Source organism: Petromyzon marinus, chromosome 63 (assembly GCF_048934315.1).
Source record: "Petromyzon marinus isolate PM22_M1 ecotype Great Lakes invasive population chromosome 63, UKy_Petmar_22M1.pri1.0, whole genome shotgun sequence".
Lineage (NCBI taxonomy): Eukaryota > Metazoa > Chordata > Hyperoartia > Petromyzontiformes > Petromyzontidae > Petromyzon > Petromyzon marinus.
This window is the reverse complement of record NC_133729.1, coordinates 5,019,158-5,034,954: the sequence shown is the minus strand read 5'-3', so window position 1 is coordinate 5,034,954 and position 15,797 is coordinate 5,019,158. Positions and strand designations below refer to the sequence as shown.

Here is a 15,797-nt window from a genome sequence, read left to right as displayed (position 1 = left end):
GTTTACAACTTCGTACCTACCAGTATTATTCTTTTATATATATTTTATTTTGATTTAAAGCTTTCGTGACTGCAGTAATTCATATTCTTAGCTCTTTCGGTAAAGTCACGTTGAAGGGAAACAATAAAATAATAAAATATATATAAAACAATAAAAATTCTCACGATGTTTCGACCATAACACAAACCGATACACCTGATGACGACCGTTTGTGTTATGGTCGAAACATCGTGAGAATTTTTATTGTTTTATATATATCTTATATATATTTTATTGTTTCCCTTCAACGTGACTTTACCGAAAGAGCTAAGAATATGAATATAACTATGATTATTGTTTTTTTTCTCACCAAATATTTCAATTGCTATTATTCATTGTTTCGTTTGCTTTATTTAAATGTATATTTTAGTTTAAATTGTGATTATGTGTTGGTTATCGTTTTAACAAATGCAGAGTACGGTATTGCCATTCTTTCAGTTTCATTTATTTTGGTACAGCCCTGTGGCGAGCCATTCGGCTCTTGAATCGGGTGCAACCGCAACACAAACAAACATAACAAAAACATGAACAAGAATAACATCTTAAAGTGACTTTGCGCAAAGAGAAAAATCCAGGTGAAAACTGCAAAGTCTTCAAAAAAATGCATCTAAATGTAGGTATCCTAAAGTATTTGATTCACATTCAGCAACCACAAAATATTCGGAACCGTCAGTTAATGTGTTAAAAGATTTCGTGACTGCACGTTGAAGGGAAACAATAAAATAAAAAAAAATCTATAATATATAAAAATTATTATTTTTATTATTAAAAATATAAAATATTTTTTTTATTGTTTCCTCTTTCTACGTGACTTTACCGAAAGAACCAAGAATATAAGTTAATGTTTTGTTTCTGTGCGTATTTTTTTTTGTTAAATCAGTTCAGTTTTTAATAAGTTGGCGAAGTATTCGCCCAACAATAACCCGTTCTTAAAATTCAATTGAAGGGCTGGAATCTGAATCGAATCAGTAAAATCATGGAAAGGGAATCGATTTTGGAATCGACTTCAATCTTTTATTGGAATCCCCCCATCCGCGTAACTGAACACGGAGACAGCCCGGATCGCTTTTAGCGATTCGCAATAAACAGCCCGCGACAGCCGGAGTCGATTCTGATTTGTACCGCACCGCAGACAGCGGGAGAATCGAAGGGTGGAAATCGGAAGCTCTAATTGGTTATAGAATCGATTAGCTCAGGCGAAAGCTGTGATTTGACGGCGCGGTCAGACACAGAGACACGGGGACAGGGAGACACGGGGACAGGGAGACAGAGACACGGGGACAGGGAGACAGAGAGACACGGGGACAGGGAGACAGAGACACGGGGACAGGGAGACAGACACACAGAGACACGGGGACAGGGAGACAGAGACACAGAGACACGGGGACAGGGAGACAGAGACACGGGGACAGGGAGACAGAGACACAGAGACACGGGGACAGGGAGACAGAGACAGAGAGACACGGGGACAGGGAGACAGAGACACAGAGACACGGGGACAGGGAGACAGAGACACGGGGACACAGAGTCAGACACACAGAGACAAAGACACGGGGACAGAGAAACACGGAGACGGAGACACGGGGACAGAGACACGGGGACAGACACACGGAGACAGAGACACGGAGACAGACACACGGAGACAGAGACACGGACACAGACACACGAGGACAAGGACACACATACGGAGACAGCGGGACACGAGGCTCCCAACAAGATACTCCACTGGCTGAATGGTGGTAAGGTTCCAGTCACTCTCTCCACTCTAGTCACTGTCTCTAGTCACTGTCTCTACTGTCTCTAGTCACTGTCTCTACTGTCTCTAGTCACTGTCTCTAGTCACTGTCTCTAGTCACTGTCTCTACTGTCTCTAGTCACTGTCTCCAGTCACTGTCTCCAGTCACTGTCTCTAGTCACTGTCTCCAGTCACTGTCTCTAGTCACTGTCTCCAGTCACTGTCTCCAGTCACTGTCTCTAGTCACTGTCTCTAGTCACTGTCTCTAGTCACTGTTTCCAGTCACTGTCTCTAGTCACTGTCTCTAGTCACTGTCTCTAGTCACTGTCTCCAGTCACTGTCTCTAGTCACTGTCTCTAGTCACTGTCTCTACTGTCTCTAGTCACTGTCTGTAGTCACTGTCTCTAGTCACTGTCTCTAGTCACTGTCTCCAGTCACTGTCTCTAGTCACTGTCTCTAGTCACTGTCTCCAGTCACTGTCTCCAGTCACTGTCTCTAGTCACTGTCTCTAGTCACTGTCTCTACTGTCTCTAGTCACTGTCTCTACTGTCTCTAGTCACTGTCTCCAGTCACTGTCTCTAGTCACTGTCTCTACTGTCTCTAGTCACTGTCTCTAGTCACTGTCTCTAGTCACTGTCCCCAGTCACTGTCTCTACTGTCTCTAGTCACTGTCTCTAGTCACTGTCTCCAGTCACTGTCCCCAGTCACTGTCTCTAGTCACTGTCTCCAGTCACTGTCTCTACTGTCTCCAGTCACTGTCTCCAGTCACTGTCTCTAGTCACTGTCTCTAGTCACTGTCTCTAGTCACTGTCTCTAGTCACTGTCTCTACTGTCTCTAGTCACTGTCTCTAGTCACTGTCTCCAGTCACTGTCTCCAGTCACTGTCTCTAGTCACTGTCTCTACTGTCTCTAGTCACTGTCTCTAGTCACTGTCTCTAGTCACTGTCCCCAGTCACTGTCTCTACTGTCTCTAGTCACTGTCTCTAGTCACTGTCTCTAGTCACTGTCTCTAGTCACTGTCTCTAGTCACTGTCTCCAGTCACTGTCTCTAGTCACTGTCTCTAGTCACTGTCTCTACTGTCTCTAGTCACTGTCTCCAGTCACTGTCTCTAGTCACTGTCTCTAGTCGCTGTCTCTAGTCACTGTCCCCAGTCACTGTCCCCAGTCACTGTCTGCAGTCACTGTCCCCAGTCACTGTCTCCAGTCACTGTCCCCAGTCACTGTCCCCAGTCACTGTCCCCTGACTCCGTTGTCCTCCGCAGACTCCGCCGGGCTGGCGAGGATGAAGCTGCCACTGCGTGTGGCCCTCGCGGGCTGCGTCCTCTTGCTGTGCGGGGTTCTCTACGCACTCGGGTGGACGTCTGCTCTGCTGTTCGAGTTCAGGGGTGGAGGAGGAGGTGGAGGTGGAGGAGGAGGTGGAGGAGGAGGTGGTGGGGCCCCGGTGCTCAGCCGCGAGCTTCACCTGCACGGTGCCCGCGCTCAGCCGCCGGCCTTCGGCGTGAGGTACCAGAACGAAGGCCGTTGCGAGCTTGGTGGCCTTTTGTGCTATTATTATTTACACGCTTTTCATTCGCTCACTCTGTTGTTGTTGTTGTATCCTCAAATCTTGTAACTCAATTTCAACCCACTTCCCAATGTGGTATCGACTGCAAACTTATGCCATACCGATGACAATACTACATTCCGTCGTTAAAAATTAAAAAGAATATTCTTTTTTTAAACCATCTTTTTTACATGTTATGTTTCGGCTTGGGTCTAAGTGTCCACGGTCAACTGACGTTGGCTGTTACAGACAACACTCGCCCTATCGTTGTGGCAAGGGGCCACTTGCTGGAGCCGTGGAGTTCTGACGTTAACTAGTACGGTACATTTCATTGGAGCGTGTTTTTAAGAAAAGTAGTTTTTTAACAATATTACTTATTGTGTTGGCGGTCACTGGCGACCTCGCTGAGACCCGTAGTAAACTCCCGTCAACGGCAACCGCCTTCAGCAGTGGCCTTCTCGTCCCGTAGTTAAAGCATTCATCTGATACAGAGGTGCCGCAACCTCTGGAATTCCTATCTGCACGTTGCCAAACTATCATCATCCCTCACCGACTTCAAGCAGAGACTTAAACGGGTCAGTCTGGTGAGCCAAACTACCAATGTAGTCACCTCCATGTAGCCTAACTCTCACACACAAAAACAAAACACCGAGTTAAACGTGTGGAAAGTTAATTCGTTTGTATTGTTTAACTGATTGTACAATCGGCTTTGTATATACATTGTTCATTTCTTTCGGTGGTGTTTTTCATAGAAGCCCTCTTGGGTTTTCCAACCTCACCTCTGCACCACCTCTTTTATTTTTTACCTCTTTCTATGAGCACTGTTTAACTTTCGCTTGTTTTTCGTTGTTGTGAGAATAAACAACACAAAATAACACACCGGTATTCTTGGTTTCTCTCGGTAAAGTCATGTGAAAGGGAAAGAATAAAATAATAAAATTTAAACAATCACATTTTATTGTTTCCCTTCTCCGTGGTGACTTTACCGAAAGAACCAATAATGTGAATCCCTGCGGTCACGAAATCTTTCAATCGAAATATAATGCATCTGCTTGGCACGGCAGTCTCAGCTGAGCTGCCGCTGGACGGCTATGTCGCCCATCTGGACTAATGGGGCGTCAAAGAAGCGTGGTTTCCCCCTCCGTGCCAAAGCCGCTTCTGCGCGCAAGCACAGAGGAATCAGCCGACGCTGGAATCCTCCTGCTGTCTCTACATCTGGAGGGGAGAGACCCAGTTCGCGCCTCGCTGCACATGACAAGAGTTCAGAGTAAAGCAGTTAGGGGGGTGGGGTCGATGACCCAGCACTTGCCAGTTCACCCCAGTCGCTCGATAGGCGGCAGTCAGTCGCCTCCTGTTCACTCGTCTTTCGCGACCCCCCATGAAGTACTTATTCACGTGTTAAAACGGCTTGAACGTGGTTTTTTTTTTCCTTTCACGCACGTTTATATATAATTTAACCTCGAAATTTGATAAGCGCACGCACGCACGCACGTTGAGCTTCTTTCGCTCCGCACGTGGCCACCCGCGCAGCCGGACGGAATCCTAAATGGCGCCCGCCGTTTCGCAGCGAGCGCCTGCGGCAGCAGCGGCGCAGGCTGCGCCGGGCCGAGACGATGCACGTGGCCGTGGTGGCGTGCGGCCAGAGGGTGAACGAGACGCTCGTCATGGCCAAGTCGGCCGTGCTCTTCAGCCGCAAGCACCTGCACTTCCACATCTTCGCCGAGCGGCAGCTCCACCGCAGCTTCGCCGAAAGCGTACGTTGGGCGATGCCAACGCCGCAGGGCCCCCCCCCCCCTCCCCACGCCCCCCCCCCACGCCCCCCACGCCTCCACGTCCCCCACGCCCGCTGCCCCGGCTCCTACGGGCCGCTTGCTCGGCCGTATATCCACGTTACGCGGTCTCGCCTCCGACAGTCTGGTCACGACTGTACGGGGGTGTCTTTGGTGCCGCCGGCGACGAGACGTTGAGCTGCCTCGCCTGGTGTACGCTTTGAGGTCGTGCCCTTTGATCCCCCGACCCTGACCCCTGCTGTATATTTGGAGTTTGCGTGCGTGCGTGCGTGCGCGTGTGTGTGTCTCTCTCTCTCTCTCTGTCTCACCCCGTGGTCGCGTCGATCCTTCTCCGTGACCTCCGGTTTTTCCCTCCACATTTAGAATCGCGCATTGAGATTGCTCAGGTTATTTTTGGGTCCTGTGAATGTCCAAATGATGGGCCGCGTTGGTGGCCGCTGCACATCTCCACGTGATAATCCCCTTCGTCGGGCTATCATTTGAGGCCACGTCGCGTCTGAAAAAAAGAGCCTAATAGCCCCGTAGGCTTTGCCTGGTAAAATAAAATTTTAAAAAATGGTTTCGTTTTTATCAAGTAAAACGTTTTACTTACAGTTTAGAGGTCTCTTTGCGAGCGAGTCTAGGGCCCGGTGGTGGGATACGGTTAGTGGCTGCGCATCGACCGTGCGGGACCTGGCGGAGGGTCGAAAGCATTGGGAGCGACATGTGGTGGCACCGACAACTTTGGCCGGGATGGCACCTGCGCAGAGACTTAGCGGCGACGTTATCAGCTCGGGGGGGGGGGGTGGGTGGGTGGTACGGCAAATCGGTCATGTTGGGGCCCCAATATTGTGATTTGTCTCGCACGGTCGCACCCACGCTGCTACGTATTGCGGCTCCTCTAATCGCATCGTCATTACCCTCACGGCCTCGAACGGTTCACGCCGTCAGGGCACTCCGTCTTCGCAAGATGCGGTCACGACAGCTCCGTGGCACGGTGCTTGTCAAGGGGGGGGGGGGGGGGGGGCCCCCCAACTCGTAGCTTCGGTCGCCAGGGGAGGGCCGAGGCACCCCCTGGACCGCCACGCTCGTTACGCAACGTCACCTTGGTCCTGATGTTGTTGCTGAAGCGAGGAATGGCTCGTCGATTGTGCATCTCCCCCTACCGCGGGCAGCTTGACTCGTGGCCGGACGAGTATCGGAAGAAGTACAACTTCTCCGTGTACCCCATCACGTTTCCCAAGGAGTACGCCGAGGAGTGGCGGCAGCTCTTCAAGCCCTGTGCCTCCCAGCGCCTCTTCCTGCCGGTGAGAGACCACCCATGTCTGCGTATCGCAACATCGCCGGGCGCCGTAGGGTGCAGGCGGCTCGCTGCAGCGCCGGATGGGTGCTGGATGATGTTCAACACGCGCACGCTGTGGCTACGCGCATTAAGGAGGCTGGGACATCCTGCAACGAGCCTCGATGCTCTCTGGGGCCGCCACCCTGGCGAGATGTTAACTGCCTCGCCAGGTATGCAGGAGGTCGTGGGTTTTTAATCCCGACCCTGACGCCTGTATTTTTGGGAGTTTGCGTGTTTCTTTCCCACCGTGGTCACGTGGATTTTTCTCCGGGTCCTCCGCTTTTTCCCCTTAACATTTATAAGCACGCGCTCAAGAGTATTTCGCTGCTATAAATTTCCACACGATGATGATCCACTTTTTCGTTGAGCTATCATTTGTGGCCGGGTCGCTTCTGAAAAAGAGCTACGTAGCTCAGTGAGGCCTTACGTGGTAAAATAAAAATAAAAAAAAATTTGATTTAAAGCTTTCGTGACTGCAGTAATTCATATTCTTAGCTCTTTCGGTAAAGTCACGTTGAAGGGAAACAATAAAATAATAAAATATATATAAAACAATAAAAATTCTCACGACGTTTCGACCATAACAACAAACGGTCAAAACGTCGTGAGAATTTGTTTTATTGTTTTAATATATATTTTATTATTTTATTGTTTCCCTTCAACGTGACTTTACCGAAAGAGCTAAGAATATAAAAAAAAATAGTTTAGAAACAACGACAACCCAATTTCACATTGACTTAAGAAATGTCCTCTCTGGGCGGCATTAAAACTTTATAGAACGTCACCCAGCCGACCCGGATCTCGAATGACAACCTGTCCTGATGTTCAATTGAAAACCACCGTTGTCAAACGGTAAACCGGTGAGCCGTTTTCAGAATCGGTAACCAATTCCAGCGCAGTGGCAGTAGCGAGCGCACGCGTCGGCACGCGCACGCCCGAACGTTCAAACCACGCGGCGTAGGTCTACGTCACCACGTGGTACATTCACCCCCTCGCCTCTCGGCCAGAGGCACAGCCCCGCAGAAGAACCTCAGCTAGAGGGAGTGGATTGTTCGGTCTACCCTTCCACACTGACCAGATGTCTTGGAAGAAGTGGGCCCACCCGCACATTCACCCCCCCCCCCCACCACCACGTGCCACCCGCCGATCGGCTAGCCAGGCGGTCGGCGGGTGGCTTACACACGCCGATAATCCGGCGCTGCGGAGGCTCGGTGGATCGGACAAACGTTGCGAGACTGCCTTCCCGTACGGCGCCGAGGAGGCGCCGTACCCCCCGGCTTGCCTGCAGTGTCGCGGTGCGGCAAAGCGATCGGCGAATATCGACCCGTCCCGTCTCTGTGCTCGTGGGGCCCTCTTGCGCCTGCGTGGGGTTTCTCCGGGTGCTCCGGTTTCCTGCGCTCGTGCAAACACGTGTGGTGCGCGAAGGGCCCGCCGGCGGGCTGAAACATCTTCATTAGTGGAGAACTGCGGATCAAACGTCGGCGCGCTGGCTTTGAGCCTGGCATCATTCCTGCTTGGGTCCTGTTGTTCCTCAGCGGATTGCGAGGTGCAATTTTCACGAACAACATTGTGCGTACTCTTTGGTTCTATTCGGTAAAGTCACGTAGTAGGTAAAAAAACATAAAACAACAAAAAATCACGACGTTTCGGCCACAACACAAGCGGCCTCCATCAGGTGAAGGGACCGGGCTGTCTCGAGGACTGCGCTGGAGTGAAACACAGAGCCAAGCTCAGACCGCGACCTTTAAGCTGTGTGAGAGGGATTGAGGTGCCTTGACAAAGGAATTAGCATAAAAAAAATAGCATTTGATTGGCGGACTTAGCATGATGAAAGGTGTAGCACGCGGCAGTGCACCTTTAAGCTGTGTGAGAGGGGTTAAGGTGCCTCGACAAAGGAATTAGCATAAAAAAAAATTAGCATTTGATTGGCGGACTTAGCATGATGAAAGGTGTAGCACGTGGCAGTGCACCTTTAAGCTGTGTGAGAGGGGTTAAGGTGCCTCGACAAAGGAATTAGCGTAAAAAAAATTTGTCGAGGCACCTTGATCCCTCTCACACAGCTTAAAGGTCGCGGTCTGACCTTGGCTCTGTTTCACTCCAGCGCTGTCCTCGAGACAGCCTGGTCCCTTCACCTGATGAAGGCCGCTTGTGTTGTGGCCGAAACGTCGTGATTTTTGTTGTTTTATTTTTTTACCTACTACGTGACTTTACCGAATAGAACCAAAGAGTACGATGGATCCTTGCAGTCACGAAAGCTTCAAATCTAGAACCTTTTATACATATGAAGTAATCACATTTTTTTTGTTTACTGTACTGGACCCATTTATGCTGCTGGGTGGACAGAGGTGGGGGGGGAGGGGATTTGATAACATTTCCACATTGATAGAAATGAACTGGATTGCAAGTCCAGTGCGCTAAACCATCGCTGCATGGCACCTCTGTTGGCTTCTCAGTTAAGGTGGTGGAACGAGTTGAGTCATGGGTACCTTGATCAAGGGGCCTTTTTGCCAGTATCAAAAGTATGAAAAAAGAGGGTTTACCCTTTCTGGCAATAAAGCAGGCGTTTAGATATTCACACACCGAACAGACACCTTTTGCAACGAAAATCAAGTCCGCATTCACCACGGCACGGTACTTGCGGTGATGGTGCAAACAAGCACTCATTATTTACGCACGCATTGCCTTTGAAGCTGATTGGCCTACACCAGAGACTACAGCCTGCTTTATGGCCCAATCTCGCCAGTGTCAGACCGGGGAACAGCGCCAAAAGGGCGCGCAAAACGAACGCATTCAGCGCGTAAAAACTAACGTGCTCCTTTCGTTCCGCGCTTGACATGTCTGCTTGTGCGGCAAACTGGGGGGGCCCGGGGGGGGGGAGGGGGGAGGGGGGTGGGTTGTGCATCGGTTGCCGCTGCCCCTCCAGCCCTGACCACTCGCGTCCCCTCCCCCCGCGCCACTTTGCCCGGCTCAGACTCTGCTGGCCGACGTGGACTCGCTCCTGTACGTGGACACGGACATCCTGTTCCTGCGCGCCGTCGACGACCTGTGGGCGATGCTGCGGACGTTCACCGCGGTGCAGGCGGCCGCCGTCGCCCCCGAGCACGAGGAGCCGCGCGTCGGCTGGTACAGCCGCTTCGCCCGGCACCCCTACTACGGCGCGACGGGCATCAACTCCGGCGTGATGCTGTTCAACCTCACGCGCGTGCGAGCGGCCACGTACAAGGTGCGCGCTGTTGAGTACCTCGCCTGGCACGCGGGATGGTCGTGGGTTCGTACACGGCGTTGAGTACCTCGCCTGGTATACGGGATGGTCGTGGGTTCGTATACGGTGTTGAGTACCTCGCCTGGTATACAGGAGGTCGTGGGTTCGTACAAGCTGCGCGGTGTTAACTACCTCGCCTGGTATACGGGAGGTCGTGGGTTCGTATAAGGTGTTGACTACCTCGCCTGGTATACAGGAGGTCGTGGGTTCGTACAAGCTGCGCGGTGTTAACTACCTCGCCTGGTATACGGGAGGTCGTGGGTTCGTATAAGGTGTTGACTACCTCGCCTGGTATACAGGAGGTCGTGGGTTCATACACGGTGTTGACTACCTCGCCTGGTATACGGGAGGTCGTGGGTTCGTACACGGTGTTGACTACCTCGCCTGGTATACGGGAGGTCGTGGGTTCAATCCTAACCCAAACGATGTCTGTATAATTGGAGTTTGCGCGTCTCTCTCACCCCTTTGGTCGCATGGATATTTCTCCTGTCCCTCCGGTTTTTCTCTCCACATTTCGAATCAACGTGCGTTCAAAGCGTCAGGCCGCTATACACTTCCACGGGATGATAAAGCGACTCCGTTGAGCTGTCATTGGTGGCCCCCCGGGTAGCTTCTGACGAAGCAGCGACATGGCTCAGTGGGACCTTACCGGGTAAAATAAAAAGTAGCCGAGTTTGCCGTTTAGGCGCCTTGCGTCAGCTGTCCCCTCCAGTGGTTCGCGCACCGCGCGGACATCACAGCACGCACGGCACGACGGCGCTCACAGTACGATGGCACGCGAGTCACCGTGTGCACGCACGTTGAACTTCTTTTTGCACCGTACGTAGCCAACCGTGCCCGTCGGAGGCGCTCCTGTTGCCGTGCGTGCCGCCGCTGCGACATGTTTGCGGCCGCTGATTTGTGGGTTTCCGCTGAAGCCGTCCCGTGCTTTCTGTCGACGCAGAATGACATGAGCCCTGTGCAGCTGCAGTGGGAGGAGATGCTGCTGCCGCTGTACAAGAAGTACAAACTGAACATCACCTGGGGGGACCAGGATCTCCTCAACATCATCTTCCACCACAACCCCGGTGAACAGCTGCTCGGAGCTCGGCGGCGGGCGCCGAGAGGGAGTACGGGATTTCAGTATTGCCTCGTTATTCACGCGACCTTGATGTCGGCGATGCTGGGCTGTCTGCGAGCTGCACTCGGAACTCAGAATCCCTAGAGAGAGCGGGAAAGAAAGTGAGGGTGTACGGCAACGGGAGGGAATTGTGATGCGATAAAGTGATGGGAATCGCGGTCATCGTCACCGTTGTCAGCGTCACCGTTACTGTGCAGCATCGGAATCTAACGCGAGTTAATTTACAAACTGTTTATCTAATACTCTCCTATTTATTTGTTTTTAACTTTAGGTTTGTTATTACCGATTTAAAAAAAAAAATATATATAGTGTTGTGACAATTGCCATGTATATTTGATCTCGATTTGAAGCCGTCGTGACCGCAGGAATCCACGCACTTTGGTTCTTTCGGCAAAGTCACGTGGGCAGAAAACAAATAAATAAATACATCACGACATTTCGATTGCGACGCAAGCAATCGCCATCATCAGGTGTGACAACCACAGCAAGAGACAAATTTTTTTTTTTTACCGAAGTGGGAGAGATGCCGGAGTTAAGAGGGTTTGTGTAAGTCAGAGAGGGCGGTGGGGGAAATGAGGAGAGGTGGGGGAGAGCGTTGCGTGTGCGATGACGACTGGGATCATAAGACTGGGCAGAGGTGGGGGGGGCGCTGTAAGTGACCTGACGTGGTGTCAGGTGCGGAGAGGAGGGCAAAACGGCTACACGATTGCCGCCAAGACAGATGCATTCTGACCGCTTGTGTTGTGGTTATTGCAAACATGACGCCTTGTATGAAGGTGTCAGTTTTTTTGTGCCAGTCAAAAGGGTAAAAACCTATTACTATATATCTTGTTACCGGCAAAGGAGGTCTCGTAACGTTGGTAGTTTTTGACCCCCGGGATTTCTATTCGGTTTTGTGATTTATTTATTTTTTTGCGCTCCGATTGAAATTGTCTCCATCGTTGAACGTTTTTCTTTCTCCTGCCGTTGCTTGCGTCACTTTCGGTGACCCGTGGCCACGTATATATTTTTTTTTTTTGCGAACGAGACTCTCCCTTGCCTCTGTAGTTTTTTTTTAGCCCCCTCGTTGCATTTTCGAATACGAGCACGGCGCTGAGCAACAACCGGGCATCGACCCTCCCCCCTCGCCTCTCTGCCTCGACGTCGCTTCGTGGTGAAGCGAAACTTGCACCCTTTTTTTTCCGTCGACGTTTTGGCGAGACCGCAGAAATGCTCCACGTGTTCCCGTGCGAGTGGAACTACCGTCCGGACCACTGCATGTACGGCAGCAACTGCAGGAGCGCCGACACGCACGGAGTCTTCGTCCTCCACGGGAACCGCGGAGTCTACCACGACGACAGGCAGCCGGCCTTCCGCGCCGTGTACGACGCCATCCACAACGTACGGGACTCGTACGGGAACGTTTACGTTTCGAAATGGACGTCACGCGCGCTTTATCTGTTATGGCGGCGTACACCGGACGTTAAAGCGGGATCGGGTGCGTGACTGCTGATATAAGTTTACACGTGGTGGTGGTGGTGGTGATGATGGTGATGGTGGTGATGATAAGCCACTTCGTTGTTTGAGCCGTCATTCGTGATGGCCAGGTCACTTCTGAAAACGAAGCTAAATAGCTCATTAGGACTTTACTTGATTAAAAAAAAACACCACATTTATTTGTATATATTTTTTGTTAAAGTTGTTTACATTGCCTCAATTTTTTTGCACTTTTATTGTATCTTTGTATTTCGATTTAAAGCTTTCGTGACTGCAAGGATTCATCTTCTTTGGTTCTTTCGGTAAAGTCACGTAGAATGAGAATAAAATAATAAATTAATAAAATAAAATAACACAATCAAATTCTCACGACGTTTCGGCCACACACGACAGAGCTTCAATGAACGTTCATTGAAGCTCTGTCGTCCCGACAGGTCTGTTCCTTTCACCTGAAGAAGGCCACTTGTGTTGTGGCCGAAACGTCGTGAGAATATTATTGTTATTTTATTGTATTAATTTATTATTTTATTCTCATTCTACGTGACTTTACCGAAAGAACCAAAGAAGATATTTTTGTATTGTTCGTCGTTGTAATGTTCTGATCCGTTCCGACTGGACTTCTGTGATGAAAGAGCTTTACAGCTCATCGAATTACTCGGGGATAAATAAACATTCAGATTCTGAGGCAATGGAAACGCCACCGAATAAACATGCAGGGAATGCACCGCATTCACATCTCCATCCCACCTAGCTAAGGAGGCATTGGAGAAGCTTGGTTTTAAATGATTAAAAGTAAAACTAAACTATTTTTATATTCTTAGTTCTTTCGGTAAAGTCACGTTGAAGGGAAACAATAAAATAATAAAATATATATAACGATAAAAATTCTCACGACGTTTCGACCATAACACAAACGGTCGTCTTCAGGTGTGTGGGTTTAGAAGACGACCGTTTGTGTTATGGTCGAAACGTCGTGAGAATTTTTATTGTTTTATATGTATTTTATTATTTTGTTGTTTCCCTTCAACGTGACGTTACCGAAAGAACTAAGAATATGAATTACTGCAGTCACGAAAGCTTTAAATCAAAATGTAAACTATTTTTTTTATTTTGACAGGTAACGCCCACTGAGCTACGTATCTCTTTTACAGACGCGACCTGGCCACAAATGATAGCTCAACGAAAAGTGGCTTACCACGTGGAAGTGTATAGCAGCCAAATGCTCCAAACGCGCGACATTGATTCAAAATGTGGAGGGAAAAGCCAGAGGACACCGGACGAGTGTGCAAACTCCAAATATCCGGGCGTCTTGGTGGGGATCAAATCCAACACCTCCTATATACCAGGCGATGGCAGTTAACATCTGGTCAAATCTAAACAATGATCACTGCGGCCACACACAGCACAGAGTCAGCTGAAGCCGGAATCCTTCTGCTGTCACATATCTGGGGTGGAGCTCCCAGTTCCTACCCTCACTGCACTTGATAGAATTCAGAGTAAAGAAGGCCAGGTGAGCGGTGATCCAGCACTCACTCCAGTCACTTGCTCACTGGCGATCAGCCTCCTAATGGCTCTTCTGTTGCCACTACCACGATGATTGTTCCCGTAAACTGCACCTATTGATTCTCACGCTGAACAAAAAGAGCTACATCGCTCAGTGGGCCTTGTCTGGTTAAATTGAATAGTTGTTAAATTAAATAGTCGTATTAGCGTGTGCTTGGCTCGTCGCAGCAGCCATTGGCGTTTGCGTGCGATCACGCCGTGGCTCCGCGTGCCGCACGCTACTACAAGGCGCTCGGCGCTCCTAAAATAAATGCACTCCTCAGAAGGCTGTGTTGCCGCTGGGAAGAGTAAAACAAAAACAAAAACATTTAAAACGGAGACGCTGAAATGGAAGGGTAGCGCATTACCAACTTTAGTGTGGGGGGAGGGGGGGGGGGTTATTTTTGATCACTGCCCGATACGATAGCTTCGCAAACGGTGCTGGTCGTCAGTTTGCGCATGAAGTCGCCTCGTCCACAAACGTTCGGGTCAGAAACCACGTCGCCCGACCGGGCCTCCCAAAACAAAAACGACAACAACAAAAACCACGCGGACCAAAAAAAAATTCACTGCCATCTTATCCGTTGTTGTTTGTTGTTATTGTTGTTTCCTCTGCCCCGCCCGTTCACAGTTCCCCTTTGACGAGAACCTCTTCCAGTCTCTGCTTTATCCCCTGGAGCGCCAGCTGCTCGCCACGGTGCACACTCACTGCGGACGCTCCTCCCACCTCTTCACGCGCCAGCTGCAGCGCACCATGCGGGCGGTGTACGACAAGATGGGGCTCGCCTCCTAGGGGGCGCCAGCAAGGAGACGCGCCCCCAATGACACGTTCTGTTAGGCGCCGTGCGTGTGTGTGTGTGCTGTTGGTGTGTGTGTGGTGTGTGTGTGTGCTGTTGGTGGTGTGTGTGTGTGTGTTGTTGGTGGTGTGTGTGTGTGCTGTTGGTGGTGTGTGAGTGGGGTGTGTGTGCTGTTGATGGTGTGCGTGGTGTGTGCGTGTGTGTGTGCTGTTGGTGGTGTGTGCGTGGTGTGTGTGTGTGCTGTTGGTGGTGTGTGAGTGGTGTGTGTGTGCTGTTGATGGTGTGCGTGGTGTGTGCGTGTGTGTGTGCTGTTGGTGGTGTGTGCGTGGTGTGTGTGTGTGCTGTTGGTGGTGTGTGCGTGGTGTGTGTGTGTGCTGTTGGTGGTGTGTGTGTGTGCTGTTGGTGGTGTGTGTGTGCTGTTGGTGGTGTGTGTGTGTGCTGTTGGTGGTGTGTGTGCTGTTGGTAGTGTGTGTGTGTGCTGTTAGTGGTGGTGTGTGTGCGTGGTGTGTGTGTGTGCTGTTGGTGGTGTGTGTGTGTGTGCTGTTGGTGGTGGTGTGTGTGTGCTGTTGGTGGTGTGTGAGTGGTGTGTGTGCTGTTGGTGGTGGTGTGTGTGGTGTGTGTGTGTGCTGTTGGTGGTGTGTGCGTGGTGTGTGCTGTTGTTGGTGTGTGTGCTGTTGGTGGTGTGTGAGTGGTGTGTGTGCTGTTGGTGGTGGTGTGTGTGTGCTGTTGGTGGTGGTGTGTGTGTGCTGTTGGTGGTGTGTGTGTGCTGTTGGTGGTGTGTGCGTGTGTGCTGTTGGTGGTGTGTGTGTGTGCTGTTGGTGGTGTGTGTGCTGTTGGTGGTGTGTGTGTGTGCTGTTGGTGGTGGTGTGTGTGTGCTGTTGGTGGTGTGTGAGTAGTGTGTGTGCTGTTGGTGGTGTGTGTGTGTGTGCTGTTGGTGGTGTGTGTGTGTGCTGTTGGTGGTGTGTGTGTGTGCTGTTGGTGGTGTGTGTGTGTGTGTGTGCTGTTGGTGGTGTTTGTGTGCGTGCTGTTGGTGGTGTGTGCGTGTGTGTGTGCTGTTGGTGGTGTGTGCGTGGTGTGTGCTGTTGTTGGTGTGTGTGTGTGCTGTTGGTGGTGTGTGTGCTGTTGGTGGTGGTGTGTGTGTGCTGTTGGTGGTGGTGTGTGTGTGGTGTGTG

The 15,797-nt window shown here is 50.7% G+C and overlaps 1 protein-coding gene across 1 annotated transcript; it reads left to right on the top strand.

Annotated features, from left to right (window-relative positions):
- Positions 1–3,179: 3,179 nt before the first annotated feature.
- LOC116956085 (glucoside xylosyltransferase 1-like) lies at positions 3,180–14,803 on the top strand. The gene is made up of 7 exons (XM_032977533.2): positions 3,180–3,277; positions 4,885–5,071; positions 6,262–6,393; positions 9,400–9,651; positions 10,634–10,757; positions 12,018–12,190; positions 14,460–14,803. The coding sequence occupies exons 2-7, from the start codon at positions 4,931–4,933 to the stop codon at positions 14,619–14,621; spliced, it is 984 nt and encodes a 327-aa protein (XP_032833424.2). The 5' UTR covers positions 3,180–3,277; positions 4,885–4,930; the 3' UTR covers positions 14,622–14,803.
- Positions 14,804–15,797: the final 994 nt, after the last annotated feature.